The 13,925-nt window shown below is 37.0% G+C and overlaps 1 protein-coding gene across 3 annotated transcripts in view; it reads left to right on the forward strand.

Moving 5' to 3' along the window:
• Positions 1 to 13,925, forward strand: part of ATAD1 (ATPase family AAA domain containing 1) — a 139,857-nt gene that overhangs the window by 92,910 nt on the left and 33,022 nt on the right. For 2 of the 3 annotated variants that reach the window (XM_058298844.2, XM_004464526.5), the window contains exons 9-10: positions 6,565 to 6,698; positions 8,736 to 10,413. In XM_058298844.2, coding sequence (XP_058154827.1) covers positions 6,565 to 6,698; positions 8,736 to 8,856 — 255 coding nt within the window. In that variant the 3' untranslated portion in view covers positions 8,857 to 10,413. Of the gene's footprint in view, positions 1 to 6,564; positions 6,699 to 8,735; positions 10,414 to 13,925 lie in introns of those variants that run through there. The other variant, XM_004464527.4, reaches the window with a different exon arrangement.

The following is a 13,925-nucleotide window of genomic DNA, read 5'->3' on the forward strand; positions in this document are numbered from 1 at the left end:
TCTGCTTTTTCCAATAGTGGTGTCTTTGGTAATTCTTTGAGAATTATATTTATCATGGATGAAGAGAATTTTTAGTATTCTGTTTCTTAGGTTTTTTTACATATATATATATATATATATATATATATATATATATATATATATATATATATATATATAAATGTTACATTAAAAAAATATGAGGTCTCCATATACCCCCACCCCTCCTCACCCCACTCCTCCCACATCAACCACCTCTTTCATCATCATGGCACATTCATTGCATTTGGTGGATTCATTTTGGAGCACTGCTGCACCCCATGGATAGTGGTTTACATTGTAGTTTACACTCTTCGCCAGTCCACCCATGGTAGGACATACAATGCCCAGCATCTGTCCCTGCAGTACCACCCAGGACAACTCCCAAGTCCTGAAAATGCCCCCACATCATATCTCTTCTTCCCTCTCTCTACCCTCAGCAGCTACTGTGGCCACTTTCTTCACATCAATGCTACAGTTTCTTCCATTACTAATCACAATAGTTCCATAGTAGAATATCAGTAAGTCCACTCTAATCCATACTCTATTCCTCCATCCTGTGGACCTTAGAATTGTTGTGTCTACTCCACATCTATATCAAGAGGGGGCTTAGATTCCACATGGATGCTGGATGCAATTCTCCTGCTTTCAGTTGTAGGCACTCTTGGCTCCCTGGTGTGGTGGTTGACCTTCTTCACCTCCCTGTTATCTGGCCAGGGTAAGTCCGGTAAACCAGACAGTAGCAATTCCACTGCTGGCTATATACCCAGTAGAACTGAAAACAAGGACACAAACCAATATATGCACACCAGTGTTCATAGCAGCACTATTCACTGTTGCCAAAAGTTGGAATCAACCGAAATGCCCATCAGCAGATGAATGGATAAATAAAATGTGTTATATACATACAATGGAGTATTACTCAGTTATAAGAACACATACAGCACAAACACATGTGATAACATGGATAAATCTTGAGAACCTTATGTTGAGTGAAGCAGCCCAGGCATTGAAGGACAAATACTACATGACCTCTCTGATATGAAATAAGTAAACCAAGCTGTCTCAGAGAGTTAGAGACTGGAAGATAGGCTTAAAGGAAGCTGGGGGGTAGAGGAAGGTTGCGAGCTGACACCTACATGGATGAAATCTGTGATAAGCTGGAGGTAAGTATTTGTACAGGGAAGGGATAGATGGGGGCATAAGGATACCTTTGGGTGGAGCTTTGTGGACTTGAGGGGGGCTAGGGATGGGAGGAAGGGTCAGATGGCCCAAGAAATTGGAGAGAAGGTGGGGGGGAACATTTGAACATAGGAGATTGTCGGGTATGTGGTTGAAATTATAATGTAGAGAAAACTCTTTAGAAAATACAATAAGGAAGGTTACCTGTTTAAGATGCTTAAGGGGGTACATCTGACACAGGGCAAGCTTCTAGGGAGTGTGTGAGTGCTCATTTTGTCGTAGTGGGTTATATCATTGGGTGGAGACCCATACAATGAGAGTGAAGGTATGCCCACATCCTACGGAGGACTGATGTTCTCAAACAGAGGGAATTGTATCTGGAGAGAATTGGTGGCTTCCAGTGGGTTAGGGCAGTCACGTATGTCAGGCCCTCAACATTGTTGCAAGTATCTATGAATATGGTCCTTCAAGTAATGAAGATTGATTGTCTTAATCGGTTTTATGATGCAAAATAGGAATGTTCTCTAAGTAACTGCTCAACGTGGGAAATTCTCATTTATTATGAGCTGGTTTTTATATGCTGAAGGCATATTGTTATGTTACTGTGATCTGAAAGAAATTATTGTAATTTTGTTAAACGATGCTTCAAATCAGTAACACCCATGTTTATCTAATAAAATGAGCACTATCATGCTTTAGACATTGCTGACCAAAGTACAGAATGGCAAGTTGGACCACCTGGCTTTTCTGAAGAAAAGAATGCAGCTTTTGAAATGATACTGTGTTCTACTCTTTTATAGTCCTTCATTAGTAGATACTCCTTAGCAAAGCTTACTTATTTTAAAAACAGTGTGGTGGGTTGGGCTTAAAGTTTTAGTATAAAAAGAACTTGCAGTAGGGAAGCGGACTTGGCCCAATGGATAGGGCGTCAGCCTACCACATGGGAGGTCTGCAGTTCAAATCCTGGGCCTCCTTGGCCCGTGTGGAGCTGGCCCATGCGCAGTGCTGATGCGCACAAGGAGTGCCCTGCCACGCAGGGGTGTCCCCCACGTAGGGGACCCACACGCAAGGAGTGCGCCCTGTAAGGAGAGCCGCCCAGCGTGAAAGAAAGTGCAGCCTGCCCAAGAATGGCGCCGCACACACGGAGAGCTGACACAACAAGGTGACACAACAAAAGTAAACACAGATTCCCGGTGCTGCTGATAAAGATAGAAGTGGTCACAGAAGAACACACAGTGAATGGACACAGAGAGCAGACAACTGGGGCAAGGGGAAAGGGGATAGGAAAAAAAAAAAAAGAACTTGCAGTAATATTTTCCTCACTACAAACCTCCTGAATTTATACATCTTATATAGCATAATAGGAATAATTAACAAACATGGGCTTTGGAACTGGGGGTTCCATGTTCTGGCTTGACCATTCTCTGCTGTGTGACTTTGGGCATATATTGTTTTCTTCTCTATGCTTCATTTTCTCATAAGGAAATTGGAGGTAATGCCAATAGTCTCATAGAATCATTTTGAGGAATAATTTAAATATGTATAAAATGCTTAGAGTACCAGGCATGTTAGCAAGTATACAATCATTGGTAAGTATAAAAAAATAACTGAACATTTTTTCAAGCTATTTTAGAAATCTTAATTTATTCCAATATTATTTCAATCACTTAAAACCTTATTGAGAATTGTCTTCAGAACTGCCTAATGAAAACAATTCTCATTACTTCATAGTTTATCTAATAGCTGTCATCTAACAATAAAAAAGGCTACTTTTAAAGGCTTGCTGTGTGCCAAGCACTGTGGTAAAATATACATTGTTTTATTTAATCCTTAATTCCTCTCGTGAGTACATATTAGTCCTATTTTACAGTTGAGGAAACAGAAACCCAGAGGCGTTATATAAGAACTTGCCCAGGGTCACACAGCATAGAAGTAATGATGCCTTTTTCTTAGCCATTACTATATGCTACCTCTGGTAAATTAATCTTCCTCCCCCAATGTCTGGAATCTTCTCCTTTTCATTCTTTTCTTATACTTGATTCAGTCATTTTTCTAACTATGTCACCCTGTGATATACAAGGTTTGTGAGTGGTTAGAGCATAGTATGTGGCCCAAAGAAAAGTGGTCAAAGGATGGGGTGGAGGTATTGGTTGTTTGTCAGAGGATAATTTTTAATCTCTCAGGGTTTACTTTGGAAGGTCTTTTTAAAGTAGTTTTAAATTTATGAAATATGTCAAATATATACACAATCTTAAATCCACCACCCAGGTTTAATAGGTTATTTTAGCATGCTACCATATTTGCTTCAAATCTTTGTTGTAGTTATTATTATTATTATTAAGTACAGTCTGTAGATGTCACTCAGTTGCCTTCTCCCCACCCTATCACCATCATTGGTAGCCTCCTGTCCTGGTGTTGGTACCATGAATGTCTGGGTAGATACAGAATATATGGGTAGTGTGGTTTTTCTACTCTTTCTTTATTGCCAACAGAGAAATGAGATCCTTGTATATGTCTGTCTCCTTTAAATGTGTATAAATTTTTTTACCTTTAGAATTTTTTTATGCTTGTAGAATTCTTAAGATGCAAGAAAGTATAAACCAAAAGAATGGACAAGTCTGACTACAATCAGACTTAAAGCTTTTTTATGACAAAATAACATGAACAAAATGAAAAAAAAAAAAAACAAGCCACAAGAAAAACGTTGGTAATCTTGTAGGCAACAAGAGACTAATACTCAGAGTATTTACAGAATTTTCCTATATTGTCTGTCAAGTTTCAAGTGTATACATTATATGATAGGTGCTAACTAGACCTAAAAAGTTTTTGTTTTTTTTTTTAAAGATTTATTTATTTAATTTCCCCCCCTCCCCTGGTTGTCTGTTCTTGGTGTCTATTTGTTGCGTCTTGTTTCTTTGTCCGCTTCTGTTGTCGTCAGCGGCACGGGAAGTGTGGGCGGCGCCATTCCTGGGCAGGCTGCTCTTTCTTTTCACGCTGGGCGGCTTTCCTCATGGGCGCACTCCTTGCGCGTGGGGCTCCCCCACGCGGGGGACACCCTTGCGTGGCACGGCACTCCTTGCGCGCATCAGCGCTGCGCATGGCCAGCTCCACACGGGTCAAGGAGGCCCGGGGTTTGAACCGCGGACCTCCCATATGGTAGACGGACGCCCTAACCACTGGGCCAAAGTCCGTTTCCCCTAAAAAGTTATTGTCTAATGTGTCAGTATATGAGAGATATATGTTAAAAAAACTTTAAATATTATCGTGGATTTGTTTATTTCTTTTTGTAATTCTGTTTTGTTTTGTTTTGTTTTAGATTTTTATTTCTTTCTACCCCTTCCCTCCATTGTCTGTTCTCTGAGTCCGTTTGCTGTGTGTTCTTCTGTGTCTGCCTGTATTCTCATTAAGTGGCTCTGGGAACCAATCCTGGGACCTTCCACAGTGGGAGAGGCGATCATTCTCTTGTGCCACCTCACCTTCCTAGTCTGCTGCGTCTGTTATTATCTCTCCTCTGTGTCTCTTTTTGTTGTGTCATCTTGCTGCATCAGCTTTCCACGTGGACCAGCGCTCCTGCGCAGAGCAACACTCCTGCACGGGGCAGCACTCTGCACAGGCCAGCACTCTGTGTGGGCCAGGAGGTCCTGGATTTTGAACCCTGGACCTTCTATGTGGTGGACGGGAGCCCAGTTGCTTGAGCCACATCCACTTCCCTATGTTAATTTTTGCTGTCCATATTTTAAAACCATGTTGTTAGGCGAAAATAGGTGTAGAATTACTACGGTTTTCTAGTGGATTATCTTTTATCATTATGTAACGTCTTCCCTTTCCCAGTTACACAGTTTGAATAAAAACCTATTTGGCATGATATAATTAGAGCTATACTTTCTTTTGGTTAATATTTGCCTTCTCTATCTTTCTCTAATCTTTTCCTTTCAACGTTTTTTTTTTCCTTTCAAATATAGCACAAAGCCTGATTCTTTCTTGCTTCAACATGGGTGTAACTATTGTAAACTTCAAATAGCTATATTTTGTTTGTCTTTTATCAGGCTAGTTTAGTCTTTGTACAGTTGTGGTGATTACTGATAAATTTGGATTTATTCTTAATTATTTCCATTTATTCTTTTTCTTTGCTATTTTTTTCCTACTGTCTTACTTTTCATTAGTATTGCTCTTGTATTCTTTTTTTAAACTTTAAAAAAAATAATTCAATTTACTAGATATTTTTAAAAATAGTACAAAACCCATACAGAGAACTCCAACATACCCCCATGCAGATAAATTGATCACAGACTTTTAACATTTGCCATATTTGCCATATCATTCTATCCATCTATCCATCCATTAATTTATCTATTTCCTAAATATTTGAGAGTAGGTTGAGTAGATCATGATCTGTAATCACTTAATACTTCTATGTATATTTCCTAAGAACAAGGATATTCACTTATGTCACCACTTTATATACACATAAAGTTCAAGAAATTTAAAATCGATATAAAGCTTATAGTCTATATTCCATTGTTCTCATATGTCTTAATAATGTCTTTTTGGGGTCTTTTTTCCTCTCTCATTAGAGTTGATCCAGGATCATGTATTGAATTTCATTGTCATTGACTCTTTAATCACTTTTTTAAAAAATCTGAAAATGAAAATACTACCTTCAGATTAAATAATGTATTACATGCAGAGGGCTCAGGACACTAAGCACATAGGGCCCATTTAATAGATAGTAGTTATAAATATATTATTTTCTTGTTCATTTTCTCTTCTTAATCTACAAATAAGTTTAGTATTATTATTTTATTTCAAGTGTACCATGTGGCTAGGATGATCACTTAATTGGCTTGACTATATGCTAAGATTGAGGAACAAAACTGTAGGTGCTGAATTAACATTGAGGTAGTAGAATACCAAAGCATTAGAGTTAAAATGAATATTAGAATATTTCAGTGGTGTATGTTTTTTGTCATGAACTCAGGACTTAATGATGCAGGCTGTTTTCAAAGTATGTTGAATATGATAATATAAAAAGTTTCAATCTGCTTTCTGAGAGAGGTACCAAAGTGAATCCAACAGTGTTTGAATGCCTATTTTCCCCCATCCCTTCATGGTATATCTAGCGAAACTTATTTCTGTTTCTGTCATAATGACTAACAGTGAAAATTAGGTTTCAAATTTCTAAGCTTTTATGGTAAAAAAAACAACAACAAAAAACAACAAACCAGAACTGAACATGCCTTTTAAAATTTCTCTTCCCATTCTGTTTTAACATGCCAAACTTTCATTAACTCTAAAAAGAGTGTTTGGAAATAATTTTGCAATATATTTTATATTGGTTTTATAAGTGTTTTTTATTTGTTTAAGGTGGACAGGCGTGTGGACCTTTTAGAAGTTGCCCAGGAAACTGATGGGTTTTCAGGAAGTGATCTAAAAGAGATGTGTCGAGATGCTGCACTCCTCTGTGTCAGAGAATATGTTAATTCAACGTCAGAAGAAAGGTATGTGTATTTAGAATTGATCTCTAATATTCTTCAAAACCTTTTAGAGCTTTTAGGTTAGTTTTTCTTATTTTGCTTTTCAAAGCAACCATCCTTATTAGAATTAAAGGTAAATTTGAGTTAGCAACCCCCTCAACTTAATTCGTTCATTGCCATTTTTCTAAAAGGGAGTTTTGAAAATAAAATGGGGATGGGGGTGGGAGATGGTCAGGGAGGGTGTATAATGAAGAGGGAGAAAAAGAAGCTGAATTTCTACTGATAATGGAATTAGTCACAGAATTCTTGGCTTACCCCAGGTTTCCAGTAGGAACACAGTGTTCTCTAGTACCCCGGATTGCTTCTGCAGCCTAGGTTTTATATCCTATGGAAATGAGTGCCTTGTCTTCCAGAAATTTCACATTTAAATTTGGAATGTGGGGGTGCTAAGTACCAGAATTCAGCTGGTTGAGAGCAGTGTATTTACTAAACAATAATCCATTTTGTTACTATAGTAGACTTAAGGTGACACCAATTTCAAATTATGGTGAGCTTGAGAAACCAATTTTATACCAACCTTATTCCTATAACAATAACAGTGAACTTGAATAATTGAGTCCTAATGAACCATATCCTTTAAGGAAGTTTTCCAAAGGCCACTTGCCCTGCATTTATTTACTGCTTTCCAGAATATCAACCTTCTAACAAAGAATTCCTATGACTTTTAGCAAATAATTTCTTTTTGGAGTTCTGTTGAATAAGTTCTCTTGGGAAGCGGATTTGGCTCAACTGATAGAGCGTCTGCCTACCACATGGGAGGTCCAGGGTTCAACCCCAGGGCCTCATGGCCTGTGTGGTGTGCTGGCCCATGCCCAGTGCTGATGTGTGCAAGGAGTGCTGTGCCACGCAGCGGTGTCCCCTGTGTAGGGGAGCCCCAAGTGCAAGCAGTGCGCCCTATAAGGAGAGCCCCCCACGTGAAAACAGTGCAGCCTGCCCAGGAATGGCACTGCACACACGGAGAGCTGATGTTGCAAGATGACACAACAAAAAAGAGACGCAGTTTCCCAGTGCCACTGACAAGAATACAAGCGGACACAGAAGAACACACAGCAAATGGACAAGGAGAGCAGACAACTGGCGGGGGGTGGGGGGTGGGTGGAGAAATCTCAAAAAAAAAAAGTTCTCTTTTTCATTCTGTTTTTCATTGGCCCCTCCTTGGCCCCCTGAGGCTTTCATGTGTGTGCTGCTGTAGCAAACTTCACCAAAGTTTCTTTATTAGTATAGAAAGATTTGCGTGAAGGCTACCCTGTCAACCAGTAGCTGTGAATGCCCTGGTTCTGGACCCATTTTTCGTGTTCTCTCAGGCTCCATCACTGAGAGGTTCACTCCATTTATTTGTTGCCAGATTAACCTGGCAGTTCTTGCAAACTGAGAATATTTTTGATCCTGGTAGCCAGGAAGCTACCTTCTAAAGGTTTTTATTCTTGTAGATGAGAGTTAGCTAACCAACCTATAAATTTTGCCAGAGTAAATTACATTAGTAATGAAAAGTAATAGCTAATAATTTTTTTCCAGTTCATCTAAAGCTGACCACATACATGAATTTTTATACCTAGTTATGTTACTCTTTAACTCCAGTTTTCATGGGAATAACTTGGTTTCTTGATTGGAATTTATTCCCATATGAATAAACTGATACCTCTGTATAACTTTTTTGCCTTATGTTGATATTCTGTACTTTATTCTTGATGGTGTAGTATTTGATTTTAGTTACCATAGCTATAATGTTGATTGCCAGCCATTTAGTTTTCTACCTGTTGGCAGTCAATGCTGTTTAAAATTTTCTTGTGACTTGTGGATACATAGATAATTTTTGGAAGAATTTGCATGAAGCTGTTAATTGTGATTGTCTTTGGGGATTAGAGAGAGACATCATTCTTCTACCTTTCTGTACTGTTGAAAAACAGTTTTTAACATGTATTTTAAAAATTTTTGGCAAAATATCATTCCTGGAGATATATTCTAAAGTTATTTGAATATTTGGTGGTTTTTACATTTTAGCCATGATGAAGATGAAATTCGGCCTGTGCAACAGCAGGACCTGCATCGAGCAATTGAAAAGATGAAGAGATCAAAGGATGCAGCATTTCAGAATGTTTTAACACATGTTTGTCTAGATTAAGAGTAAAGAACGTTTGTATATTTCAAATGTGACCTAGTTCAGTGTGCCCTCTTATCAGTTAGTGGAAATAGAATGCAAGGAGGAGTGCTCCTTAAATAGTGAGGGAGTGAAATGTTTATGACACTGGTTTTATATTCTGAATTCTAAGTTATTGAGATATAGTTGTTATATAAATGGTATTAATACTAGTGAAAAATCATGAGGAGGAACAATTTAATCTAGCCTGAGTGTGGGTACTTGTGTTTGACCTCTTTAGCCATATATTGTTGCAGCCTTATATCGTGTCTAAGCTGGTCTTAAAGTAGTAAAGGATTCACTGGGTCATCAGTGAGAAATGGGGATGTGGTTAATTGATTTGTAGATGTGCGAGTATGTTGTGTGTATGTGTGTGTATTAAATGTATATATTCACACATTTTATAATGACATTCTGTAGATATGTTTGAATACAGAAACTTTTTTTTAACCCCAGCTACTGAACCCAGAAGTACCATATAGTATATAACAAAACTAAGATGTAAGATAAGTCTAAAAAGTGCAGTGATTCAGCCATTTTTCAGTTGTCATTTGGTTCTGCCTTTTTTCTGCCTGTTTTCTCTCTCTCCGTTTGGGTAGTTTGAATAACTGATAATTATTATGGTTGTCAGAATATTAAAAAAAAAACAAAACCTAATTCAATGATTAGCATTGAATGGTTGTCAACTAATCAAGTGACTGTGCTGATTTCACTTCTTTCTGCCAACACCCTGAGTAAAGACATTTTTAAAATTTTAAATTGACTTAGTGAATGGGATTGAAAACTTTTTTAAAAAATGGGCTTGAAAAACCTCAGTGCTATTGAAGATATATACATGACTGTCCTGACTTTCTTCATTTAATATGAGAGTTCTGTTGTAACCATGTTATTTAAGAATGTTATTTTCCAGTTATACTTTCTTTAATTATGGTCATCACAAATGAAATGATAGCTTAAAACAAGTAGCTACTAATAAATGTGCTAAAAATACTCATAACTTTACAATTTTTCTTAGTCTATTATAAATTGTGCCCAAGTTAAATACAGATATTCACATTAAAATTTCCATATTGTATCTGTATCTTTGAACCTTTGTGAACTTCTTAAGAAATGTTTTTTTGTTGTAAACTCCACTAATCAGAATTCTATTATAGGCACTTAAATATGCAGTATGAGGAAAATGGCACAATATAATCTTGAGGTGACTTCTTAATCATTAGAAAGCTTAAATTTTGCTCCAAATGTTTTATTTTGTTTTCTTTTTGAAAACTCCCAATTTTTATTCATGACTTATTTTATTAATTTCCCTGATAAGTCTATCTCTAGAGTCTGTTTATTATTCAGTTGTACTGTGAATGGTGGAGTAGAGATTGTGGGAGAACACTTTGGATAACAAAGAGTAAGAGATGAAAAATGGTGAAGATGATGGAAAAAGTTAATGAAGAATACAAGATACCAGAAATAGAAAATTTCGTTTTCATTTTTAATAAATATTACACTGTTATTTTATACATGTATAATAAAGAGGTCCATCCCCCTTTATTGATTTTTCTCTACTTACTCCTTGGTCTTTTTCAGTTATTTAAGATTTTCGAGGTTTTTTTTTTAGTTTATAAAACTTGCCCCTGGACTATTTCTATCTTGCTTTGTAGTTTTATAGTATACATTTTAGGATCTAATAATTATTTTGTTGAATTTGAACTTCAGTAATCATGTACTTTTATCTAATGGCATATTGATTCAAAATAAGGGATGAGGATTCCCTCTTTCTGTTGTTTCTTTTTGTTTGTGTGTGTGTCTCTTAAATTCAGAATATCTAATAGTAGTAGTAGTTACATTTGCCATGGTTTTAATCATCAAACGAAGTTAAAGCAATATGTTTACAGCAGCATCCACAACTACTCTGAACATCTTAAGACCTTAAGTAATTGAGGAAACTTTATTATCTTATACTTCTAAAGAACTTTTAGTGTTCTATAGTCCATCCTGCTGTAGACACACATTTCACATATGTAGTTGGAGTCTGTGTTCTAAGGTTTCATGTGGCGTAGCAGTTAAGAGTACTGAATCAAGAGTCAGACTGCCTAGGTTTAAATCCAAGTTCCCCTTTATTAATCATGTATCCTTGTACTAGTTACCTAATTTCTTTGAGCACTCAGTTTTTCATCTCTAAAATGGGCCAATGGTGGCACCTACATTATAGAATTGTGTAATGAGTTAATGCATGGAAGGCCCTCAGCATAATGCCTGGCACATGGTAAACTGCTCCATATCATTATTAATACTGTTATTACTTTAACACACTGATGCACATAATATAGTTGACCAGGTTCAGTTTTTGAGCATTCTCTATCCTTAAGCCATTTCTGTAATCTCTAGTCTTACACTCTCGGGATTGAGGTTGAAAAGATCATTTGTGAAGTTTCTCCAAAAGCCTCACTGTTGGGGAGATTTCTAATAAGTCTGGTATGTTTCAAATTATTTTCATGCTTCTTTATAGGGTTTAATAACTCAGTATTTGAATCAACGCAGTATCCCTTTTACTATGTCTTCTTTCTATTTCATTTCCAAGCCCTTGCCTGGCAGCTAGTCCAGAACTTACCATATTATCAAGAGTGAGGTTGGGGTAATCAAAATATTCTGTAATAACCTGGCATTATTTAGTAGCTATGACTTATAGCTTTGGTGCTAGATAAAGATGGCTCAAGCCTCAGCGTGCCTGTATAAAATTAGCATCTCATTGGTAGGAATTTTTTTTTACTGGACTTCCGTTGTTTTTGGAGAAATGTTACAGCTTTCTTCTGCATAAAGAAAATAAATTGGATGATGTATATTTTATAATACTCTTTTTAGCTTTTCATAAATTCAGAATAGTCAATAGAATTCTGATATGCTGACATATTTCCTGCATGACTAAAACTCCAGCACCTATTACATGGTTTAGCTAAAGTTATAGAAGAATTCCATTAGACCTGGCACATCTTTAGAGGGCCTTCATTAAATTTGAGATAGATTGTCAGTCATTAAAACCAGAGTTTTCTCACCTTTTCATAAGTTAACATGCATGGGAAAAAATTCTTTCCATGTCATCTTGTTCATGAAATCATGTTGAGGAGACCATGAACCTTATTAAATATGATCTCCTAACAGAATTGACTAAAGTATGATTGGCATGTAAATTATGTCCAGACAAAAAAAACCATTTAGGAATGTAAGTAAAAACAGAAAATATCCTCAGTAACACTGGTGTAAATTTTTCACTATTAACAACCAATGTGGGTCTCATTACAAAAAACTGGGATGTATATTTTGTGATGGTCTAGTATCTATAGTTATAAACTTGCTTAAGATCTCTTTTATATATTGACTTTTATGCTTTGGAATATAGTTCCAGTGAATGTTAATGCTAGGTTAGGTGTAGAATGCATCAAGGACACATGTTTGTGAACTATGGCAGCTCAGTTTTAAAACTAGAGCCAAGACATACTGAAGTAATTATTGACATATCAAACTTGGAACTGAGACTAGAACAAGAGTAGTGCATGCCACACTTCTAAAGATGCATAGTAGCTTTTGGAATTTATAAGAATGACAAAGATACTCATTAGGGCATGGCTATATCACCCAATAAAACAAGGTCCTTTGCAGACATGCCAAAGGGAGATGAATCATCTACTGGGCCACAGTCATAGACTTAATCTCAGTTAGGGTTCTGTTGGCACGCAACCAATACTGGTTAACCCAAGCAAAAAAAGAATTTAGTTGAAGGATATGGAGGAGTTCACTAGATCAAAGGGAAGCTCAAGAACAGGACTTGTAATATAAACATAGGAAGCCCCAGAAGTTTTCAGCAGGAATTACCTTTTATTCATCCACTGGAATAAATGAACTACAATTGTTTATCTTTAAACAAAATTCAAAATCCTGGAAATGAGTGCAAACCCAGATAAGAAATCACCCTTGGCATTTCTGGAGCTTTGAGAGATGGAACCTCTAGGAACTCTTTTGAAATACATGGTTTGAAAGCAAGTGTCTGGATTTACCAATTCATCAACACTAAATACAAAAGAAAGAGAGGTAATTCGTCAGAAGGAAATTGGCCATTTATAGTCTACCATCTTTTGTCTATATAACATCCAAACATGTCCTTTTCCCATACAAGCTTTATAAAGAGGCTCCTTCCAACATAATGCACCTGTTCCTTATGCATTTACAAGCAAACTCACTCATCCCCTCTTAAAAGGGAGATAACACAAGGTCTTCCAGCTGCTTCCAGCTCCAAATCTAGGATTTTGGAGTGGTATCCATTGCTCCTCTTGATTCCTGTCCAGTTGTAGGTTCTGTAAACTAAATGGTAAATTCAGTCACTGCCAGCACTTCTCTCCAATAATAGGTAAAGGAAGGAGGAAGTTAAGAAAATGTAAAATATATAAAAGAAGGAAAATGAGAGATTATAGAAGCAAGTGACATTTTTCCTCCAATAAAGGACCATTTCTGTCATGAGGGCCATTTAATTAAAACTCATACAGCGTACAGTATTCGCATATTCTGCACCATTCCTCCTGTCAGTAAATCTTTATTCCTTTTTCCCCAAACTTCCTTATTTTCTCCAGTCTTTTCCCCACTAGTTGTAGCCATTTGCCTCTGCCTGTGAATCCATCTATTCTTCTCTACCTCTTCCAGGCAAAGTGGATAATATATATCACTTGAAATTTTTCCACAGGGAGATTTCCCTACTTCATTGGCCTTTAGGGCCATTCTTGAGCATGACTGAAATACATTAGTAGCCTGTTTTAGGCTGTTGCTGAGATATGGTCCGTGGTTGTTACTATACCTCCCCGGGTAGCCACATGAAGTTATCAGTGTATGCTGAATAAAGAGCAGTTGTCTAACTCAAGTGGGCATAGTGGAAACACAAGCAAAATGCTCATCATTCAGGGTCCTCTACACTCCACTTCCACTTGACCAAGTGCTACTTAGCCTAACTTGCTACGTAAATCACCTCTTACTGTTTCACTTGTAATTTTTTTAGTTTTCAAGATGTTGGGTATAAA

The sequence above is a fragment of the Dasypus novemcinctus genome, chromosome 6 (genome assembly GCF_030445035.2).
Source record: "Dasypus novemcinctus isolate mDasNov1 chromosome 6, mDasNov1.1.hap2, whole genome shotgun sequence".
Taxonomy (NCBI): domain Eukaryota; kingdom Metazoa; phylum Chordata; class Mammalia; order Cingulata; family Dasypodidae; genus Dasypus; species Dasypus novemcinctus.